General features: G+C 40.2%; 1 protein-coding gene across 1 annotated transcript in view; it reads right to left on the bottom strand.

Moving 5' to 3' along the window:
* The window catches only part of LOC310952300 (cadherin-4-like), a 245,577-nt gene that overhangs the window by 37,057 nt on the left and 184,822 nt on the right, over positions 1 to 23,698 (bottom strand). The window contains exon 6 of the mRNA XM_083920873.1: positions 2,715 to 2,870. Coding sequence (XP_083776999.1) covers positions 2,715 to 2,870 — 156 coding nt within the window. The remainder of the gene's footprint in view (positions 1 to 2,714; positions 2,871 to 23,698) is intronic.

Here is a 23,698-nt window from a genome sequence, read left to right as displayed (position 1 = left end):
TCCATACACACGGGCTGCCTTGGCTCAGCTCGGTCTGACTCTGCTTGTCAGCCCAGCGCGCCAGGGATTTACATTTCCATAACCGTGCAACTGCTTGAAAGTGTGTCTTAAGTGCTATGGCTTTTTGGTGCTATGGCTCTGAGAGAGAGAGAGAGAGAGAGATAGAGATAGAGAGAGAGAGAGAGAGAGAGAGAGAGAGAGAGAGAGAGAGAGAGAGAGACGGGGCAGCAGAGAGGAGAGAAGTGACCCAGGTGGAGTCGACCACACGTTATTGTAAGTGCATTACAACCTTCATGAGTCAACAAACATAAGTAACACTTGTTCAACGAGCATAAACGTGCATCATATTTCAGCATAAACAGCGACATTTCCACCAGCACGTTTCACGCGAGTACAGTGCTTGTTAAGCTAAGCTTGTTCAGAAGATGCTAAAATGGAAGCTGTCTCTGTGTAGTCTGTTCACCTTAGTTTGCCATGAATCTCAAGATTTGGCAATTTCTTGTCAACTTGCTGAGACAAGCCAGCCCCCTCGATTTGTTTCCAGATATTAGGGAGTTTAGTGACTTTGCTGTTGGAACCTTTACTGTTGCTGCAGTGGGAACAGTATGTATTTATATTTGAAATATAAATGAATTGCTGTTCTGAATTTAATCTTAAAAAAAGAGAAAACAAACAAGCCATTCTTTAGTAGCGATAAAGAACAGAACTGTTAAGAGTATGGATAAAATAAAGATAAAATCCTAACATATCATCCCTAGCTGGTTAGTGGTTACAGCTGGACTATGGGAGGATGAGAAAATCACAAGTCAAATCCCTTAACTATACACATCGTTTAACCAGTGTTATTTTGTGATTATTATTTTTTATGGCACTGTATGTGAAGGATCACTTAATCCCCTCCCCCCCATATTAAAGAGCAACTAAATCATTCATGTAAATTTTAATATACATCGAATACATACAAGTTTAAATTAAATACATTAATATGATATGATATTAATCACATATAATAACATATAGGTAGCTATTAAAGATATATTAATCTATTTTTATCCATTAGCTATATTGAATGAATTTACATTAATTTGCATCTTGTTTCTTACATTACAGATGGCAGCTGGATGATTTATATATTTGGATATTTATTAGCTGTTCAGTAATACAAACGTTCCTGTTCTTACATTGCAACATATGCTGTTGCTTTTATTGAAGCATACAAACCTGGGAAATAGAAATCACCACTGCATGGCATGGTTTCGATTAGGTTAGCATAAAGATTGGGAGGCGTGGAAACAAGTAGCCTGTCTCTGTCAAAAAGTCTGTTCAAAAGCTTTGTATAACAGCACCAATTTTTATTACTTTGTATAAAATAATGCTGATAATTATTTATTTTTTATGTGTTTATATCACTCAAATATGCATCGAATTCAATTCAGGTTTGAGTCAAATAGTTACGTATATTGCTTCACATAAATAAAAAAAACTGCTTGTGTTAATACTGATTCATTTAACCATGTGGGGATTGACCTTTGTTACAAACCTAATCATTAAATTCTCTGACTAAACATCGGCTGGCACGCCAATAAAAGAACATTCAAGCCGCTCAAGTGTTTTGGAAACACATACAAACCATGAAAAAATGATTCCTTTAAGTGTTTTTGTCTTTGCCCCCCCACGCTGTAAACCTGGGGGAAACACTGGACACTGTTATTGGCACAGCAGTAAAGAGAACAGTGAAAGGTTATGTGACGGAGAGCTTAATGATTAATTAACATGTACTCTTGACATATACTTCACTACTTCCAGATGTTTTGCACACAGCTTTGCCCCACCTGCAGTAGCTAGGTGGAAAGGAAAAAAACTATATAATTACCAATTACAATTGGTAATTATATCGTCACTGTGCACTAAAGTTTTAATTGTCCCTTGCGATGATCAAACTTCTCACTATTACAAGAGAAGGGATTTATATTCCATACTTATACAACATATTGATATTTCTATATCAGACATTATAAATAGTTAATTTTTATTGTTCAGAATTTGATAAACTATCCGCTGTGGGAAAATTTAACAGAGAATAGTAACCAGTGTGTCAGAAGAGAAGATTTAAACATTTTTTTTCTTAGGGCTATGGGATTCAAAAATGAATAGGAAATGAAAATGCCTTTGCTTTGAACGACTTCAGCCCATCTGCGCCCACAGGCCCTAAGAAAACATTGTATAAATCTTCTCTTCTGACACAATGGTTACTGTTCTCTAATTTTGCTCATTATTTTTTTCACAAAATAAAGGTTTTAGTTGAAGTGCCATGGTTATTTAAAACATGCTAGCACAGCAGTGATATAGCCACATCTGATATTATATCAAATTATGAACAATAAAAAATAACAGTATTTCAGAATAAATCAAGTATTTATGATTTGTTCTCTAATTTTGATCTCCAGTGTATATAAACACATTACTTTCCTTTTCTCGCACATATCTGTCAGTGACTTGTAAATTTAATAACATTTTAGATTCTGATTTAGACTACTATATGTTGTTGTGGAGCCCTATGTGTTAAAGGGTTAACTGGTTGTACAGTATAATATTGTTTGTGGGTTTCATTTCAAAGGTCGTATATGTTCTGTGTGCATGTATTCATGTGCGTGCGTGTGTGTGTGAGAGAGAATGAGAGAGAGAGAGGGTAATAGAGAGAAAGGGACACTCACATGGTAAGAAGAGCGATGTTCTCGATCGAGAGGTTTGGTGACAAACATCTTTCCAAGCACTGGGTCGATATTAAACACCTCATTGGGGGGTTGATCTGCTCCCACCCCAGTGATGCTGTATCGGATGGAGATGTCCTTGTCCTGGTCTGAACGAATCTGCATCACAATAAAGAGGAATAGTTAATCTATCTATCAAGTGTTTATTGAAGCCTCATACTGTGTTTCACAAAGACTTTATTCCTCTTTTGCACTGAGGAAGCTAAACTGAAATACAGAGTTGCCACGGCCAACCTACACCTATTGCAATATGTGCTGTGGGTCGTTTATGTTTCAAGGACCAGTTTGTGATATACAGCCCAAGAGTTAAATAATTTTGTGCTTACACAACCTCTGAAATCTGATAATGCATTTTATTCACTGGAAACATGCACAGGCACACACAGATAGACGGGGAACGCACTCTTGCATGCACACACGCACGTACGCACGTACGCATGCACGCAACACACACACACACACACACACACACACACACACACACACACACACACACACACACACACACACACACACACACACACACACACACACACACACACACACACACACACACACACACACACACACACACACACACACACACACACACACATTCATTTCGAGCCACTGCATACTCAAGGATTCCATTAGTGCTGCCGCAGGGAGTGCTATGCATTCTGTTTGGCAGAATTGGAGTGCTTCAAAAGAGAAATTTAAATTCAATATTTCGGGGAGGGAGAAATGAAATCAACATATATTTACTGTTAATCGACAGTCAGGTAGTGATTTATTAATATTTGCTGGAGCCAAGCTCGGAATATAGACATGTTGTGAACAAAAATGACAATTAGATAGGAAAATGTGGTTGTAATGGTTGTGTAATTAGGGAGGCAACATAACAATAACACATTACGAGGAGGTAAAATTGGGCCAGAAGAAAATAATAGTCTCAAATCCAGGGGTGCACACGGAAAGAGAATCATTGAATAACTGGGGGAGATGGTAAGTGATGTTTTTGAAGAAATAGGCCTACTTACATTGGTTCAGCCTTCCTTTATGGATAGACAGCTAATAGATACATTATATACACTGCTCGGGCTCTGATTGGGTCTGAAGTGCTGTGTAATTGTGACTCATTCTGAAGGAGTTTTTCAATTACGTGCCCAAATAGAGTCCAAACCTCCAAACATTCCAAACTCTGTCCATTACCAACATGACAACCCGTGAACATCAAGCAGTATAACAAATGACTAAATCATTGCAGGAACATACTGTACTGTACAGACACACAAACACACAAATGAAGGGCCAACCTTTTTCTTATAATCAGTTACTATATCAGTTGAGAGTGTACCTGAAGAGTGTCTCCATCTTTCAGCACTCAAGGAACACATTTAGCCACACTAGAAATTCTGCCCTGCTGAGAAAATAGCTGGGACAACTAAGAAGAACAAGGAAGGGACATATACTGTAGTATCAAGACAGGTGTCATCCTGATTCTTCCTACTGGTGAAATAAAAACCTGTCACCATCACAGACATTGCTATTGTCACTACTGTCATTCTCCTCCTCTACATCAGCCTCAACATTATCATCAATTCTCCATTAGAAGGATCCGGTCGAGGTGTGTCTTTCTAATCAAACAAAAGTGATCAGTTATAGAGACCATCCCTTTAAGAATGCAAGAGCTGTCACAACACCCCACTAATGCTATTTGTGCATGTCTGTACTGTATGCTTGTTTTCTTTGGGGAATAGAGGGAAGCGTCAGAATGCTCTGCACATATCTCAGCGAATTACTGCTGACAGCTATGATAATTAACAAGCTGCAGGCATCGACTGCAATTACTTCAAAGAAACTGTACCCGTTAAACACCAACAAACTAACAAATATCCAGCCAGCAGCACAGCTGAACTCTCAATGTACCGCCATTACCCTTGTCTAAAGGTAATGCAATGAGACTGCAGCACACTGACTCCATCTACCTTTCCTGTCGCATTAGAAAATACAAGCAATTATTACACATCCCACTGCCAAACTGTCTCCCCCTCTCATTCATCCCACTTTTTCTCCTCCCCTCTCTTTGTCTCCCTTCTTTTTCTAACTCCTTCTCTCCAACTCCACTCCTCCCCTTTTCCTCTCATCTCTCCCCTCCATTCTCTCTCTCTCTCTCTCTCTCTCTCTCTCTCTCTCTCTCTCTCTCTCTCTCTCTCTTTCTTTGCTTCAGGTCTCCGTGGGGACAGAAGCCATGCATGAAAAATGAAATTACTGCAATCCGTTGGCCTTGGCAGTGGAGTATAAATCCTCACCAGTTAGGAAGTGATAGCTCTCCATAATTCCATTTGGTTTTCCCCCGCCCCCCTGATTTCCCACCCGTTTCCAAGTCGTCCTGCTTGGGGGTGGGGGTGGTGGGGGGAAAGAGAGTTGACTGCATGTTTAATTAGCTCTCCCTCCCACAACGTTCATGTAAACGCTTTCAAAACAGTTGAGGGACGGCGCCAGAATCCTTATCCTCATCTGTTTCTATTAAATATTTGTGTATGGTTACATGTGCAAACATCCAAGTGTGCACAATTGTGTTTTGCCTGGCTCATGATTAATAATGTATGTAATAAATCACATGCATATAACCATGGTTATGCATTAACAGATCCAACAATGGTTGTAAGCTCGCTGTAGCATGTTATCCATCTCATCTTATCACAGAATATTTTGACAGGCGAGATGTCATTTCAATAGTTAGCAGCTCTCACTATTATTCTGTCATTTTAGCTGCAGAAAGGCAGGGAATGTGTTGAATAAAGCCAGCATGAGATGAGCACAGAGAGCTTATAAATACTTTTTATTTCCTCTAATGAAAAGAGGGAAACTCTCTGTCTCGCTTGCTACACTACCATCTTGCACCTCACACAAAACCAAACAGTAACACTCACACATATAAATAAAAAAGTCTCCATTGGGTAATTAATAACAAAGGAATTCATTTGCAAGAGCGCCAACAGTCTAAAGAACTGTTTTTAATTTTATTTTCTTTGTGGGTTCTTTTGTTTCTTCTTATTTTTCTCTATCGTCTTGATTGTGTGTGTGTATGTGTGACTAGAGAGAGATAGATAGAGAGAGAGAGAGAGAGAGAGAGCGAGAGAGAGAGCGAGAGAGAGAGAGAGAGAGAGAGAGAGAGAGAGAGAGAGAGAGAGAGAGAGAGAGCGAGAGAGAGAGCGAGAGAGAGAGAGAGAGAGAGAGATGGAGAGAGAGAGAGAGAGAGAGAGAGAGAGAGAGAGAGAGAGAAAGAGAGAGGCAGAGAGAGAGCCATGACTGTATCATCCGGCATCAGAAACCAGACACTGTTTAAATGACCTATTTGTCGACGGATCAAAGCAATTCCCTTCATTACTGACAACTTGTCTGGTTCTTAAGGAGATCTTATCAGTGAGCTTAGCTCCCTTCTGCCAGGCAAAACTGAATCAAATGAGAAATTATCATGGCACTGGGTCTTCGGGGAAAACAGAGAAGCGGAGATGAAGAGAGGGTAATGAATAACACAAAAGCGCCAGTCTACCACCACAGTTACTGGGTTGCAGAGGAATTAATTCTCCCTTAAAAATGGATGTTAACTAACACTTTAAATTGTATAGTACTTGTAGATATGCGACTGCACTGCCTGTGTAATATATACAGTATATAAGACTACTTATTTTAAAGAGGAAATATCATGAAAAAATTACATTTTCATGCATTTAGGTATCTGGAGAGTCAACCCAGAAACTGTGAAATAAGACAACCTAGTCAGTTTTTTTGTAGGCTGCCTAGGTCAGAAAACAAGGGAATCAACAAGATTATTCATTATTTGGCTCCACTTCCCATGAGCAGGCTCATTAGTATATACTGCTTCCCATCTGAGTATCTCCTTACTGGATTCTCAAGATCACGCGAGAATTGCGGGACCAGATATCACATGACAATTCATTTGGTAAGGCTTTGAGTATGTTTGTGTCAGCATAAGTTAATCAGAGGTTTAAAGAGACAGGCGCTAAAACAGAGAGTTTCACACAGAGAGTGAATACAGGTATATTCAGAAAAACAATATCAGAAAAAGCATGTAAATGTGTAGAAACACAAAACAGAAGTACAAACCGGGAAAAAAAAACAAATGTAATATGTCCCCTTTAATAATATGATATGTATTTAAATAAAAATAAATCCAAATAGCAAGGATTGATTGGGTGATCTATACTGTACGCTGACACAGTAGTGTGACATAGTCGAAGTATAGACCTAGTTATACTCAGCAACCAATAAAAAAAATCAATGAAGATGCATCTAATATTTAATCTGCCCCCATTAAGCATACATGGGCCTAGAAACATTACTTGAAACATCTTTAAATATAAGGCTATCCAATGAAACATAAGCATAAGCAAACTACAAAAAAAAAACTATATATCAGAGATGAATGAACATCGTCCACTGAGCTTCATAGGGAAATATGGCTCAGTGTTTTGGTTTTCAGATGGCAACTTTACTGTTTAGGTTCACTCTTACTACTCTACTGGTATAGTTTTTGGTTTAGGTGAAAAACCTCCACAAGCCCACTGAACACTACTAGCACCAACACATTTAACGATGAGCTGGTGAACATAGTGGAGAACTAAGCGACTTAAGAGACACATATTTCTGCCAGAAGAGACCAAAAAGAAGAAGAGTGACTATTAGACTTACATTTCACAGATAGCCAAGGTTACAACTCAAAATAAATGTGAATTGTATTTTGTGTCTGTTGTAAACAACATCTTCTAAAGCACAGTTCATACATTTTATTTTTCTTTATATTTTCTCCCCTTTTGGAATCCTTGAAAAGTATAAAACCATATGTGTGCCTGCTCTGCCTTAACCATAACCTAAACTCTACTTGCTTGTCTTAGCTGGCAATAACTTTTAAGGTGCTTCAAGTTCAACCTGGCAATGATGGACCTCTCTGCTATGTGTGATACCAGAGTGTTCCTGAGCATATTACCAATGGACTTGTTTGCCTTGCAGCCCAAGCATGTCTCACCATGGCAGATTAGGAGAGAAGGTGCTATATGTAAACAAAGGGTGGGAACATGGAGGGGCTTAGGGCTGCAGTATGCTCCATTTCAAATAGAATTTGCTGTATCACAGACACGTCCTATGCCAGTATAATTGTCATGTTTGCAGGTCGCCTCCTGCAGGAGGTGCCGGGAAAATGATGACGATGGAAAACGAAGTAAAAAAAGAAGAATATTAAGAGCAAACCCTGGTACTGTTTCAACAGAAACACCAAATGAGATAGGATGTTTATTACCTAACAAAGCGAGGAGAAAGAATGAAGAGATTATTATATTAATGATGCATGAGGCGGCAAATGTGTGCCAGCCAAATTGATGATCTCACAAGATATATGACCCTTTTAAATCATTTAAAACCCACCCGTCAATCATGTTAAAATGCAGTCCATCTCATTGACAAAACAGTAGTCATGAAACAATTAGCTCCATGTCAAAATCACTCCAAATGTTATTGAGCCCCAATCCCTAAAATCAGTCCAAATGTTATTAAGCCCCAATCCCTATCTTTTAAAAGTGAGCGGGCCAATGCAAGACAAGGGGGTCTGCAGGCTACCGTACAGATGCATAAATACAAAAAGTAAGCTGGTGTTTTTCTTCTGTTTCTTTAGTGAGACAGTGCATGTACAGACATTATACACCAGTGCTAGTGTAATGTATCTTCACCACACTTGGAAGCTTTTGAAGTACATGTATGATTGAAGGTAATCTGCAGTTTAGCAGGTACAGAGAACTGTAATTACCATATGCATAGCTGTAATGCTTCTTGGGGCGTTGTGGGTGAAAAGCAATTACCATAGAAATTATACAACAGTCTTGGTACTTTAGATCCTTGTGCATTTGGGAAGTTTTTTTTTTATTGCCACATTTTCTCAGGGAATAAAAGGGTAGAAGGAGAGTGTTGATATTTAGAGTGATAACCTCAGCTAGTTGCTGATATTCTCCCTGTATTAGATACAATGTAATAACGCATCAATTTGTTAATAGAGAACAACCTTGATGCTCACGACTATTTTGTTGCTACGTCAGCCCATGATTGCACTTGTATTAGATGTGGCTAACAGTGGTTTCAACATGGAAACATATAATAATTCACCATGGTTGGAAATATGCTTTCAAAAGAGCTCCGGGATAAAGTTGTGGATGAGCACAAGTTAGGAGAAGGATATAAAATATTTCAAAGCCTTTAACTTTCTCTCTGAGGACCGTTCAGAGTGTTGTCCAGAAGTGGAAGGCATATGGCACCACCTAGACCTTGCCTAGATCGGGCCACCCCTCTGAACTGGATGACCGAGCCTGGAAAAGATTGATCAGGGAAGCTACCAAGAGGCCTGTGGTGACCTAAAGGAGTTACAAGTCTAAATGGCAGAGGTTCGTCGATCTGTGCATGTGACAACAATTTCACAAGTTCTACATGTATGGCAGGGTGGCAAGAAAGAAGCCTCTTCTAAAAAAGATATTACACTGAGTCTTGTAAAAAAAACATATTGAAGATTCTGATGCCATGTGGCAAAAGGTTATATGGTCAGATGAGATCAAAATTGAACTTTTACGCTGAACTCCAAGCGCTATGTTTGGTGGAAACCAAACAAAGCAGGCCACCCAAAACACAACATACCTATAGTGAAGCATGGTGGTGGCAGCATTATGTGTGGACTTGTTTCTTTTCTGCAGGGACTGGGCAGTTGGTCAGGATTGAAGGGGAAATGGATGCCACCAAGTACACCCACACATTCTTGAGGTAAACATGCAGCCCTCTGTTAGACACTTAAAAATGGGCGGGTGGTTCACCTTCCAGCATGACAATGACCCAAAAAACACCGCCATAAAAACATCATAGTGGCTAAAGGACAGGAAGGTGAATGTCCTAGAGTGACCCAGTCAGAGTCCTGACCTAAACCCTACAGAACATCTGTGAGTGGACTTGAGGAGTGCAGTCCATCGCCGCACACCACAGAATCTGACTGAACTCCAACAGTTCTGCAAGGAAGGATAGGGAAATTTTCCCCAATCTAGGTGCACAAAGCTGGTAGAGCCATGTCCAAGCAGACTGATGACTGTAATTAAAGCAAAAAAGGGGCCTCCACAAAGTACTAAATCTGAGGACTCATCCCTTTTCCAACCCTGCTATTCTGATTTAAATTTTTTATATCACTAGAATGAGGTACGGCAAAATGTGTTAATCACGCTAGGAAAATATATTTTTTTATGTAATCATATCAGGCTGTATAACAAAAAAAGGGACTATTTCCAAAAAGTATCATAACTTTCTTTAGGCACTGTATATATACTGTATATATCATATAAATTAATTGTAAAAACATACCACACAAAAAAACAGCCATGAAATGGATCTAAAAGCTGCTGTGAGTTTGTAGTTCAGAAAATATTCAAAGCAAAACGTATAACAATCTGGCTTACGTATGTCATACACAAACATTAAAAGAAACATACAGACACACAGAGGCCTGTCATGAGAGTGCCAATTAGGTGTGCTGTAGTGCACTGCTGGTACAGAGAATGACACTGGTTCAGCGAGCAGTAGGAAAGCAGAAACAGTCACTTGCAGACAGCAAAGTAAAAGCAAACCCCTAAAGAGCTGAAAGCCAGGCCTTTCACAGCTCCAAAGCCCAATAAACAGGGGTAGCGACTCCAAACACAAATGCCAACAGGAACAAACAGAGAGAAATGTTCCTTCAGCAGCACAGTAAAGCCTAACAGGCAAGCAAGAAATACAGATATTGGCCACAAACAGGTCACAAACAAACTGGTTAACTCTGAAGAAAAAGAGCCTCGACAAGAGAAAGGTTTTTAGGTGGCATTGCATATCACACGCACACTCCATCTGTCAAATGCACTCCGGTGCACGCACAAAGATACAAAGACACCTTGTGTGTTTTGCTGTGAGTCAGCAAAGTGTCTGCATTAAAAGCCTTCCTTTGGCCTTTTTAAAACAGAGACTTTCTCTCAGGCTTTGGTGTTCCGTATTGTATCTCTTCAAAAGGTAGCACAGGATTGATGTTGAATAAGTTGTGATTTTCAAAACTGCACTTGCTAACTTAAAGATAAAACAGAAACAGCATACTATAACAGCTTGTATTCATTAGCTTGCAAAGGATTGTGGATGAAAGGATGTGTTTCGGAAAAAGAGTCAATTCAAAACAGTCCATCACTTTGATCCAGACTGAAAAATCTTCTAAATTATTGGATGCTTTGCTATAAAGTTTCTCTTTCATGGTCCATACAGGAGAGATCACCTGATTTTTCCTCTGGAGAAGGTTGATGTTTTCGGATTTAAAATGTCTCAACAACTATTAATGGATTACCATGAAATTTGGGACATACCAGATTTGTCAATACACAGTTAAGCTACTGATATTGCAGAACCATAATGAGGGCAATTTATTCTAACTTGTCCACATCTCAGTCAAATAAAGGATCAATGAGTCAGGCAGACTAGACTAACATTTTCAATTAAACATCCCCCCTGCCCCTAAATTTTCTCTGATAATAGGGGATAGAGGGGAGGGATAACAGGTTAACCATGGGCATGCATTTTTGTTATTTTGCTAACAAGCACAATGGCTTCTCCCTCATATCACCTACTGGTACAGTCATGTCCCCTTCACAAGGAATTGGGGTCATCCCTAATTTTTTTATCTAGCGCCACAGGTAAGAATTTTGCTCTGTTGTACTTTGTGTTTATTGCTAATTATCAAAGGGTAACAAATTAAACAGTATTGCTGCTAAACATTAGCATGTACGGTAGTTTGCTCTGCTATGTCCCAGCAGGTTAAATCTCAGCTGTGTCCTCTCCTGCTCTTCTCAATCACCTCTATTCTGGTTGAATATAGCCAAACTTGTGATTGACAACTATTGTGTGATTGACCATACTAAAATTTTAAAACAAATGACCACAGAGCTAATTAGAGGCAACATGAAGTTTATTTTTCTAACTCTACTGCCACACAGCTCCCTGCCATCTAAGGACAGACATTTTTCATTAAAATGTGAGAATGCCATTTTCAGAGTTACAGAGGGCCAAAATTATGCTTTTCAGATTTATCCGATGTAGTGGTCCATCTGAGTGTGTGACCAATAAAATAGAGAGATATTATATTGTAGTTTGGTTGATAGTTAGAACTGACACAGGTGAGGATATTAAAATCCCTCCTCCACATTAGTGGAAAAAACAAGTAGTAATGGAAGTTAGGCAGTAAATGACTTTTCCAATTATTACAGTGTGAAAGGAGTCTGGTCTTTAATAGTGCAGGCTTACGGCAAATTAGAGGTGCTATTCTCCCTGGAGGTAACAATGCAATGACTTGCCCTCTTCACTCTTCCTGTTCCAGGCAGGGAGAAAGGAAATAAGGCAGCCATTGTGGTGGCAGACAAAGAGTGGCCGCACCCCTAAGCATTGGCTTAGCAGGGTTATAGTGTGAGGGCTACCATTTCACTATTCTCTCTCTCTCTCTCTCTCTCTCTCTCTCTCTCTCTCTCTCTCTCTCTCTCTCTCTCTCTCTCTCTCTCTCTCTCTCTCTCTCTCTCTCTCTCTCTCTCTCTCTCTCTCTCTCTCTCTCTCTCTCTCTCTCTCTCTCTCTCTCTCTCTCTCTCTCTCTTTCTCTGTCACTCTCTTTCATTAGGGGATTGATTAAATTGTGAAATCAGGAGTGTGATGGATGCATGAATGACTTCGTAAGTCGCTCCCCTCGGCTTTGACAAGGACAATATCAAGGACCCCCTGTTACTCCCTTTTCCTCCCTTTTCCCTTCATCCCCAGGAAACCCAATCTGGGTAATTAAAGGAAAGAGTGTTTGAGACTTGTAGGAGAGAGAGAGGGGTGACAGTGGCATTCAATTTGCTGCTATTGCACTTCCCCCAGCCATTTACTCCCCCCCAACCCAGAACATGCACACACACACACTTTTGTACTGCCCACCTTTCAAACAACACTTTCTCCCTCTCCTCCCTATCCCCTTCCTTCTTTTTCCTCTCACTTTCTAAATCCATCAGGCAGCAGCGAAGGGGAGAAATGCAGACTAGAGGGAAAATGGAGGGAAGAAAGAGTGCAGACAGTATGGGTAAAGGGGGGGGGGGATTAAAGTGGCTGTGAATTGACTACATCAGCAAAAGTCAGTGGCAAAGCATGAGCCCTTTTGGCTGGAAACCTGGAAACAGGAAGTTTAGAGAGGTTGCCAGGACTTGTTTAACAGTACGTTTGGCAGGATGGATTTACATTGTGAGAAAGAGGATAGAGTTTTTCTCCCTAGACCAGACATGTGATCTTTGAGGAATCTTATACTGCTGGAAAGATGGTCTTTGCAATCCAGTCAGTTACATCATTTCATGGCCACATTTCCACTGGACACAGCTGGAGGGCATACTGTGCATTCCTCCCAGCCAACAGGGGCAAACACTTCAGGTATCATGGGGTAAACAGATGTCTAAGGACCCAGATGTGAGTGGAAAAGCAAAGGATGCAAGATGTTCCAGTAGAGGCGGGAGCGCGGTGTGCACGTTTGGTGCCGACTGGAAGGCTGACAAAATGGGCTGCTTCCTGCCAAGCCTGCCTCTGCCAGGCACAGGCAGAAACTGAAGAGGGGCTAGACCTTGCCATTCTGCTTCTGGATGTTTTGAAAAGTTGCACATTTGCGTGTACATGCACGCGAACACAAAGACAAACTCGCTCACTCGAGTGTACACGCATACATGGCTGCACTGTAGCCTCTAAGTGTGTGTCAGAATGTTTCCCAGGATGTTCTGGCTCCCACTAACCAAGCGAGGGATTCTGCTTGGCAAAGTCCACCTTAGCAAGAGTCCAGCTGTCATGCTGACAAATGAACCTCGGAAGAGTAAGGAGGTGTATGTGTGTTCATGGAGCCATGCATCTGTGTCTGTGGATTAACGCCTGTGTATTTTTGCTTGAGCATGAGCACGTGCATCATAAGGATGGCACACAGATGGCTGGTGTACATGTGTTTGTTTGTTTTTTACTTTTTTTTTCTTTTTCAAAACCAGCTGGCCTGCCATTCCTTGATTGATACGGATCAGAAGATGGATCTGAGCCAGCTGAGGTCAGTATCAGTGAGCCTCTCACTATTCCCGGAAGTCATCATGAAAACATTGCTGAAGATTTGGAAATAAACCAGCTTTCCCAGCAGCTTGGCTTGACACTGATTCCTCTTTAAAGTGACACTGACTACACGGCAACCAGAACAAATCACCTTATATAAAGATGCGTTTTGCACAGACTCAGATGAACCATAACATTGTCCCCTGTATGCCGCAATGCCAAGCTGTACGCTGTGCAAAGAGCTTTGCATCACTTTGGTTTTATGAACAATGTGGGAAGTTAAAGCTTTTATAGAGCATTTGGAGAAAATGTTCTTTTCTCCTGGAAATAAAGAGCAAATAAAATTGTAGCAGCATCAGGAAGTATTGGCCAGGTATACTCATAAGCGAGAAGCAATATGAGAAACCTGCAAAGTTAAAGGACGATTCATAAATGACTCCCCTATCTAGTGCTAAACTGTTTATCTTAGGAGCCGCTTCATCTTGAGATGCTGTAAAGCCTTTCATTGCACAATGAGGAATTTTATTACACACATGGTGATGTTTGCTTGTACATAAAAACATGATCACCCCATGACTGTATCCATTATACTTGCATGAAAAGACTCTAAGTTATGCCTTTTATTTCAAATGACAAAGTAAATAGGATAAGATTATTCTGGTGCAGACCTTGATTTTGATTTTACCTCCAGGGAAGAATAAAACAAATACTGGAAAAATGGAAAAATACAAGCACATTAAGCGAGATTAGAATTTGACATCACATGACTTGCATCTAAAAGTGCTTCATTTCAATTCAATCTCTGGCCCAAGGACCTTTTCCCTCGCAATTACTCTTTTCTTTAATTTGCTCTAAATGCTGCTGTTTTGTGTTGAATCAGATTTCATTCTGTTAGGTCTGTCTCCAAGAAAACCTGCAAACATTACTAAGCAGAGGTGAGAGCAAAGTATTACCTGATGGGACAAACTCACATCCCCTCTGCCTGTATCTCTTTCTTCTTCTCTGTCCGTCTGTCTGCTTTATCTGCATGAACTTCTCTGTATCTACTTTTGTCCCTCTGTCTGTCTGTCTGACTTTCAACCCGTCTGTTGACCTGTCCTTTCTATTTAACCGACCTTGTCTCCTATCACCAGCAATCACCACCCTCAGCCCTCCTGCTTCATCACTGGTCTCCACCTCCCTGAGTCCCTCTCTGAATATCTGTCTTCCAATTTCACTGCACATTATTTTTTCATGTCTTCAGAGGAAAAGAGATTCTTGGCTCTCCTTCATCCTACTGATCCACAGGGTCACCGAGGCCAGCCTCCAGGGGACCAGACAGAGGCTGTTTGTTAAGCTGTTATTTATCTCCTTTATAAAGTCCTCCTCATCTCCTATTAAAAAGCCCAGAACTGTTGCCCTTGACTCACACATAACTCTTGTGTCTTTTGGTGAGATGATTTACTGTTTAATTTAACACCATCTGAACCCAGGAGGGAGCCCGCCTGGTGCTGCCTGATGTCATATCAGAGAGGAATGTGTTGGGGGGGATTTGTGAATATGTGTGCTTATCTCCGTGTGTGTGTGTATGTGTGTGCGTGTGTGTGTGTGTGTGTGTGTGTGTGTGTGCGTGCGCCTGTATGAGTAAGGGGGTGGCTGAGGCAGGATTTTGTGTTGTTTGTCTCGTTACTGTTGAGCCTCAGTAGAAGTAGTAGCAGCTCTGGGATGGATGTGTGCAACAAGGCCACAGCTGGAAATGTTCCCCTAAAAAACCCACTAAAAAAACATATGCCTGATGAACATGTTTATAGGGACTTCAAGCCACTAATTTAAAATAATGAAATATTAAACAGTGAACATTACATGTCAATCTTACTTCCCTGAACACAACAGGAAATAAATGGCAAATGCTCCTGACAAATATATGAATGTGGTAAGAATTTGTTTTTCTCGTCAAAACCAGGAGATTGTAAGAGACAATTCCTGGGAATGATAAATGCATCTCACATTGATCTCACCAATTTCATTAGGGCGAATAAAGTGAAGTTCATAAGTTATTTGTTATATGCCAAGACAATAATACTGTATGGTAAGTCGGGGGTCTGGCTCTTAGGCAAATTGTGGATCATAACGGGGTTCTAAGCATGGGGAAATTGAGTTGTTGAAGAATCCATAAAGCTATCCCCTTTCTATTTCATGATTGCACTCGATCACCTCCTTGCGTGAGATACTAATGTGCCCTCAGGTGCTCACCTCTTTTCTTAAATACCCTAGTCTCACGCTATTCAGAAGATGGTGAAATTGCTTCTATGTTCAAATGTTTCATTAATAATCTGACTTGTCTAAGAAGACAGGAGTGAGCTTGTTAAGCCATCACAAAGACTCCATTAGCAAGAGTAACAATGTAAAGCACTCTCAATTTCTTCTGGTGTTTTACTCCTGCAATCATAAGTCGGAAGTGGCTATAGCCTGCTTCACCCTCACTGTCACAAGAGCAGACATGTGAGGCCATGTGAGGCTGCACTGAAGCATAGTGTGGCTTTAAGCTAAATGCCATCCATCTCAGTTTAGCGTATTGCCATGAATATAATGTCAGTTTTACATGTATTCAATCATAAAATAAAGTACTGAATACATTTGAATTATGAATCTGATGGTGGTGCAATAGAACATGTCAAGGGATCACCAAAGCTATTACAATGCATCCTGTCCAATATCCATACTTCAGTTCATGGCAGTCCAGCAAATAATTGTAGATATATTTAAGTTAAAAACAAAAAGAAAATGTCAACCTGCTGGTGGCACTAGAGGAAAAGACAGTGGGTCATTATGTCAGAAGGCTTCATTCTCTGGGGACCATGAATTACTATTACATTTTAAGGCAATAATGCTATAGTAGCATGGCAAAAAAAGAGCATCAGTGAGTCTCAAACTGTACATTAGCCAAAATGGTCTGCAATGTTTCCAAACAGGGGTTGTGTTTGCTGGAAGAACACTAGCATCTGGGGTTGAGAAAGGAAATACCTTGTGTGAAAACTCCAACAAAGATGTGTTACTGAGTAAAATAAAGAGAAAATGAGATCTGACCCAACTGTTTGTGCTGGAGGTCGAATGATATCTGAAAAAAGTTTATTGATTCTTTCTTTTGTCCCTCGGCTTGATAGAGTTGGTGTACTGTGTGTGTGAAATGAGCATATTTGTTGAAGTTGTGTGCCTGCCAAAAAAAGGACCCTAACAGTTCACGAGGACATCAAAAGAACACAAGACAAAACATAGCCCCATGCAAAATGTGCTTGAATACATATACAGAAGGGCACATCCTGTACATTTCAGGCGTTCGATAGACTTAGTGTAAGCACACATTTCAGTGTTTTCACAGCCTGTATTTATTTAGCCCAGACAATGAGTTCTGTGCAGTTGAACATTAGTAAAGTACTCCATATGGGCAGCAATGTGGTTTCCTAGTGACCAAGCTCTGGATCAGACTCTGATCCTTAAATACTTGCATCCCTGCATTTCACCATCTTGCGGTTTCTCTGGCGGACTAGGTTAAAAAAAACAACAAAAAAAAAACATGATGGAATCCTGTTTTTCTGGCTTAGCATTTTCTTCTCTTTGTTCAGGGATAAAGCAGAAATACGACCAAACAAAACCCCAAACAATGAGCATATACAAAGGCAACAGCGTGCCACATGTTCTCTCCTGATCCTTTGTTTGCTGCCTGTGTAGGACAAGTCATTTCTCTCTGCTTGTGTATGCATGTGTATGTTTGCTTGTGATTGAGTGTGTATGTTTGTGAGCGTATGTCTCAGCAGGAGTGAGTGGAAAAGGATGAAGTAGGCAGACTGGAGCAGTGCAGTGCTGATGTTGGCCGGGTGGTGGGTGACTCAAGGGAAGAAGGCCTATAGAGCAGTTCTCCGGGAAGTCTATCAGACCTAAACACAAACACAGATGTGCCTTTAATCCTGGTCTAGCCCTACATTCCCTCTCTCTTTCATTTTCCTTTCTTTCTGTTGCTTTCTCATGTTCTCTATCAAAACCACCCATCGTTGTCTCCCATCAAATTCTTCAATGCAATCAGCTCCAGCTTACTTGTACAGTATATTGCTTGTTCCTCCTCCTTTTCTGGTGTTTTGTTGTTGCCGTGTCTGTCAGTGAAGCAGAGCAGTCATTAATCATTGGTAAATGTACGCAGAGGAGAGAGCAGACACGTCGGCCGCGGAGGGGGGGCTTCTCTCATTCCGCTCATAAAACGTTTTTCTCAATGTGCTCCATGGAGAGAGATATGTAGAAACTGGAACACAGGTGCTGCAGCGAGTACAGTGCGAACAACCGGATGCACTAAAACACTCAGATACATTAAATCTCAGTATTCCGCGTACTGTTTAACATTCAAGCCCCTTTTTTACTAGAGATATTTTCTAAAGCTACTACCAAGAAATAAATGCCAACAACAAATTATTGGTACAAATGACATGTCGATAAAAGTGCAGGCTATCAAATTAACCTCTTTTTCTTCACATCAGTCAATAAAGGACTTTAGACAAGCACCCATTTATTTGGCTTATTGCTCTTGCAGCATCTGTTTCTCTCTATAGTATTGCTGTCAATATAATGCCATGGAATTACTGTGGAATGCAGCCACACTTTATCCAAATATCTCTTTTCTTTGTCTCAAGGACAGCCACCAGAAAAAGACAGCATAGGCATAGGCATTAAAGACATTTTTTCTTCCAAATAAATATTATCCAGGTAAAACATTCTCACATCCCTTATTCCAGCTTTTTAAAATAAATGTCTTCTCGCTCAGAATAATATTTCTGTTAGACAAATTTTAAACTATTAGCCACGGCAGAGTATGTTAAAAGATTTGATTCAAAAGTGAATTGAAAGCAGGTTTCAGAAGAGAAGAGGGGCTAAAAAGAAGAGAGCATACTGAAGACAAGGACAAAAATAATGCAATGGATGAACAATTAGAAGAAAAGAGAGGAGAGGAAAAGGTGAAAAGAGGCTAAGGCTTTGAGAAACAATTTTACTGTAGATGTCTAGACACCTCAGTCAGTCCCATGTCAGGGAAAAGCTACTATAACTAGCAATGCTTCAAGTCACATTGTGACATTGTGAGTGTGTTAGTCTGTGTTAGAAATTTACATTTTGGGAAATGGCTTTTTATATGCTATTTTATAAAGTATAAAATCTAGAGAAACCTTTATAACATATATTTCATTGATTTAATAACTACAACCCAAACTAGACTAGAATATTGTGTTTGGTGTGGACTCTGCTTCGGCAACAGCTAATGGGGTCCTGGAATGAAATGAAATGCTTATTCGCTGTCCTGTTGAGAGCTAGACGAGAAGATCAATATACCTGCTGTCCATTAAATATGAAGGTACAGCTACGAGACAACTAGCCCAGCACAGCATGAACACAGCATAGGCTACCTACCAGCCTTTCTATAGATGCTAATTAACACATTAATACCAATATTATTCCTTTAAATGCTTACTAATATACAGACTTTTATATGTGTAGTAAGAGACAATGTTTAAAGGTCCCTCATTATTCAATTTTTTTAGGTTAATACTTTCTGTTTCTTTCTTTCTTCTTCTTTGAGAACATGTTTAAATGCTTTAATGCTCAAAAACACTCATATTTCTCATGTCTTTCTGAATATTTGTGTATTCACCGTCTGTCTGTTTTAGCACCTGTCTCTTAAAAGCCCCCTTCCCCAAAAAAGATCGCTCTGCTCTGATTGGTCAGTGTTTCCGGGTCGTCCACATACGCACTTTCGGTATCTCTGCAGCGTAATTGTTGGCGAACAATGACAGTTACGGCACCTTCTACCTATATATAATATACTGTAGTTGTGACATCACAACTAGAGATGGGACTGATCCAAAATCAGTGTAGAGTGTTGATACTGACTTAAATCAGTATCAGACTGATTTCTATAACAGTAGGCAACAGGACAAGATTTGGGTAGCGGAAGCAGCCTGGTTTCCATTCGTAGTCCAAGTTTACCAATCATGTCTAAACAGGCTGCATGCAGGTGAACAGTCGGTGTGGAGAGCAAACAAGGTGGAATGCACTGGCTGTCATAACTTTTTGTTATTATTTTTCTGCCTTCATATGCAGATATATGTTTTTAGAGAGGTTGTCTCTCAACTCCAACTCCATTCTCGCAGCTCAGGTTTCTAATCGGATCATAAACAATGACCACTGCTTGGGAGCCTTGGCCCTAATATCTGGTGGCCACACCTGAAAGCCCAAAATATTAACAGTTGTCCCTAGAGGCTAACTTAGCATCACTGAATATATCAGTATTAATGCTGGAGAACATCCATCCGGCAATGTTGGGGTGGCTGAGAGGCTAATGCTAGTAAGCAATGCTAGCACCTTTAGAACAGAGGTCGATTGGCTGCTTCAGAGAGTCTGAATCAAGTTCACACAAACAACACATTACTATAGTTTGTATTTTCACAGTGACGCGCAAATACGGCCTACTGTGACGGATGGATGTCCGGCTCTGTAACGCAAAGGTGAAAGTGACTTAGAGCTTGCAGTGTTCTCAACAAAGATTAATTCCAAAGTTTGAATGAAACTTCATACACACCGCAAGCTAGTGTGTATAAACTGATGTAGCCTGTCTTTAACAGTGACTGGGTGTCTTTTAGCTCTTTCAACAGATGGTGAGAGTCACTCTCAAAGCATTATTTCAACATCACTTCTAGCGGTAATAATCTTTCCTGTTATATGTTATATTTATTAATGCCCGATCTTCCCATGGGCGTTAAGGACGCTCCTAGGTGTTTCTCTCACTAGATCCACCACTATTCCAGCTGCATGGTAACCATAGCAACTGTTTGCCACTTCCCCATATTCAAAATCCAACACAAACGGACCTATGGCCTCACCTTTTATAACTTGATCAAAATTCATTTGTATGTTTAAATACATATGGTTTGTCTTTGGGCATAATAAAACAAATCAGATTAAAGAAGCAGCCATGCACATGTTGCATATTGTTTTGAATTTAATTAGATATTAATTTCTCTACACAGTCCTTGCACTTTTATTCCAAATTCATCCATATTCACTTTGAAAACCTCATGAAGGAGTTGCCAATTTGCTATTGCACTCTTTGAAATTATCTTATCAACTTGAATGTATAGAAATATGCTTACTAGTAGATGATACAGTAATGCATTGCTGGCAATTGATTTCTTCAGATTTTTACTCCTACATCACTCCTACAGAACATTACTCCTACACGTGTTTGTAAATGAAGCTTGCTTTACCCACAGTTCAAATAAATTGCTTTAGAATACATTTAAAGGGAATGCAAAATTGCAGTGCAATGCACATTTTATGCAAGAGCTTTAGTATCAGAATCAGTACCTGCAGATATCTGGATTGGAACTGTAAAAAGTACATCTAATATCACAACCCAAGTCCTGACAACTTGTATAAAGGCACAGTTTCTGTGTGCATTTCTCTGTGGATTAAGTGTTTTGCTACTTTTATATTGTTTTTATAGCACCTCAACCTGCTTTTTATTTAAATATCTATGGAAATCAGTTTTTACAACATGCAGCCTTTAAAAACTTCTCTTTTCAATGTGGTACCATGACCTCACCTGCACCAGCAAATCTGACTAGCCAAAACCATAATTCGCTCTCTCTATCTGTCTCTCTCTCCCCGTTATTATCTAACGTACCAGAGTCAGCGAACAGTACAAGAGGGCATTTTACTGGACAAACATTTATCCATCCTCCATCTTGCTGCTTGGCTAAATTGTTGTTTCATCAGGGTTTTGTTCATTTTTCTGCTGACGGCTGTTCTAATAGTGGGTTAAGGGAGTTGGGTGGTGGTGGTGGTGGTGGTGGGGGGTGGTTACGTTGAGTCTTTATTTACCCGAGCAGAAGAAATCGATGCCTCTCTGCCGTAGGAGAAGTGTGTGGATCAATGGAAGGCTTCAAAAAGCCTCTGTGAAAAATCAATGTCCCTTACATGCTATTGATGGCTGTTTGGCCGCAGAAGAAAGTGAACGACAAAGAACACCTGTTTATTGTGAAAAATTACTCCCCATGCTCTTTGTTTTGGTCTTTCTGGATATATTCCTGTCTTTATTTTCTCTTGAACAGGTTTGTGTTTGGTTCCTTAACATGGCTCTCTTTGGAAAACCTTCATTGTTGTTAAACGCTATGCACAACTCATACCTATCTATTGTAAGCAGAGGTGGGTAGTAACAAGTTACTCTGTCTACATAGGCTTTAGAGGCTTAAGTACATGCACTGTAACAAAGAAATGCCTTGACATAGTTTGTAATTTTTGCCAATTCTGAGCTTATTCTTTCAGTCAGTATCAATGGGGAAGCTATAAGGGAACTTACCCTTTCTTTCTGGTGTCACTATCATCCTGGGTGTGAGAATAAAAACAAATTTGTGCTGTATACGTATAAAATATCACCACTGAGAGTAAAAATCAAAAAGTCATATATCATTGGAAAATAGACAGCTCAGCCCGTTGATACATGGAAACTGTAGTTGTTTACTTAAAAAAAAAAAGAGTATTTGTATTCAGTCCAAATACAATGCAGCATACTTACTTACTTTACTTGAGTAGGTTTTTAGAAAAAACAAATGCAATTTGTGACTTTTTAATTCTGTGACTCATTACTCCTTCACATCCTCATCACTCTGTTACATTTGGATTCATTCACTGAGCTTCTTTTATTTACTAACTGTTTTTATGCACAATGTGTTAAGGTGCTGATGGTGTGCTGATGTCATGTCTCATAGCACTCTGTTAACCTAACACAGCCACTAGTCATATTGCCTGCTGTCAGCAGCGTCATTAACATGGCGGCCTATTTACATCTAGGGAGGCAATGTCGCCACAAACTCACAGATTGGAATACTCAGCAACAAGTGCTTTCATTATTGGGTCATACTATCAATACCCATTATTTTGACTGGATAGATAGTAACTTAAAAGACAATTAAATACATGAAAATCTTACGGAGTACATCTTTAATGTCCGGCTGTATTCAGTACAACTTTGTGACTCAAGGCTTAAGGTCTAACATTAAGCCACAGGCTTACACCATGTGCACTACTTGATGTACAGTGGGAGATTGTGGAGCAATTATTTCAGTGCTGCTATGAATAAAAAGCTGTCAATAACATCCCATTGAGCTCTGATACCATCTTGGTTTAAGAGCGCAATGGGAGTACAGTTCTGCCAAACTTTACCCGAGCAGTCAACATTTCCCTCAAGCCATGTCAGGCTGCAAGCTCAGAGGCCAGTCAGTAGAGCCTCTGTCTTGACACCTGCCCGATCCTGTGCCGGCCTGATCAAAATGACAATGCTGCAGACCTGCAGAGAGACAGGTGAGGGCTACTGTCACCCCTCCTGTCCAACTGATGGCAACCTGGTCAGGGCAAGGAGAAAAACGGCGGGATGGTGGGGAAGGCCGCTGCCTGCATGTCACTCAGTGCTGTACTGGATGACAGAACAGCCCATTAGGAAAGGGACTGACTTCACAGGCCATTAGGGGAGGCATCACACAGCCACAGCTCTCAGAGCACTGAGTAATGGCGCACTTGGAGAGAGACAGGAGAGGAGAGGAAATAAGAGACAGAAAGACTGCAAGCTCTGTTGCAACATGTGCCATATAAAACTAGGGTAACGCTTTTTAAAGTAAGAATAGATCCTAAGCTGTGTGTGTATTTTGTGCTACAACACTAAAATATTGTATTTATATGTCGTTTTTATTCACATTTTATCCACATTGACCTCATGTTGC

This window comes from Echiichthys vipera (assembly GCF_963691815.1).
Source record: "Echiichthys vipera genome assembly, chromosome: 9".
Lineage (NCBI taxonomy): Eukaryota > Metazoa > Chordata > Actinopteri > Perciformes > Trachinidae > Echiichthys > Echiichthys vipera.
Note: the sequence above shows the minus strand (reverse complement) of the source record. Positions and strands in the feature narration are given on the sequence as shown.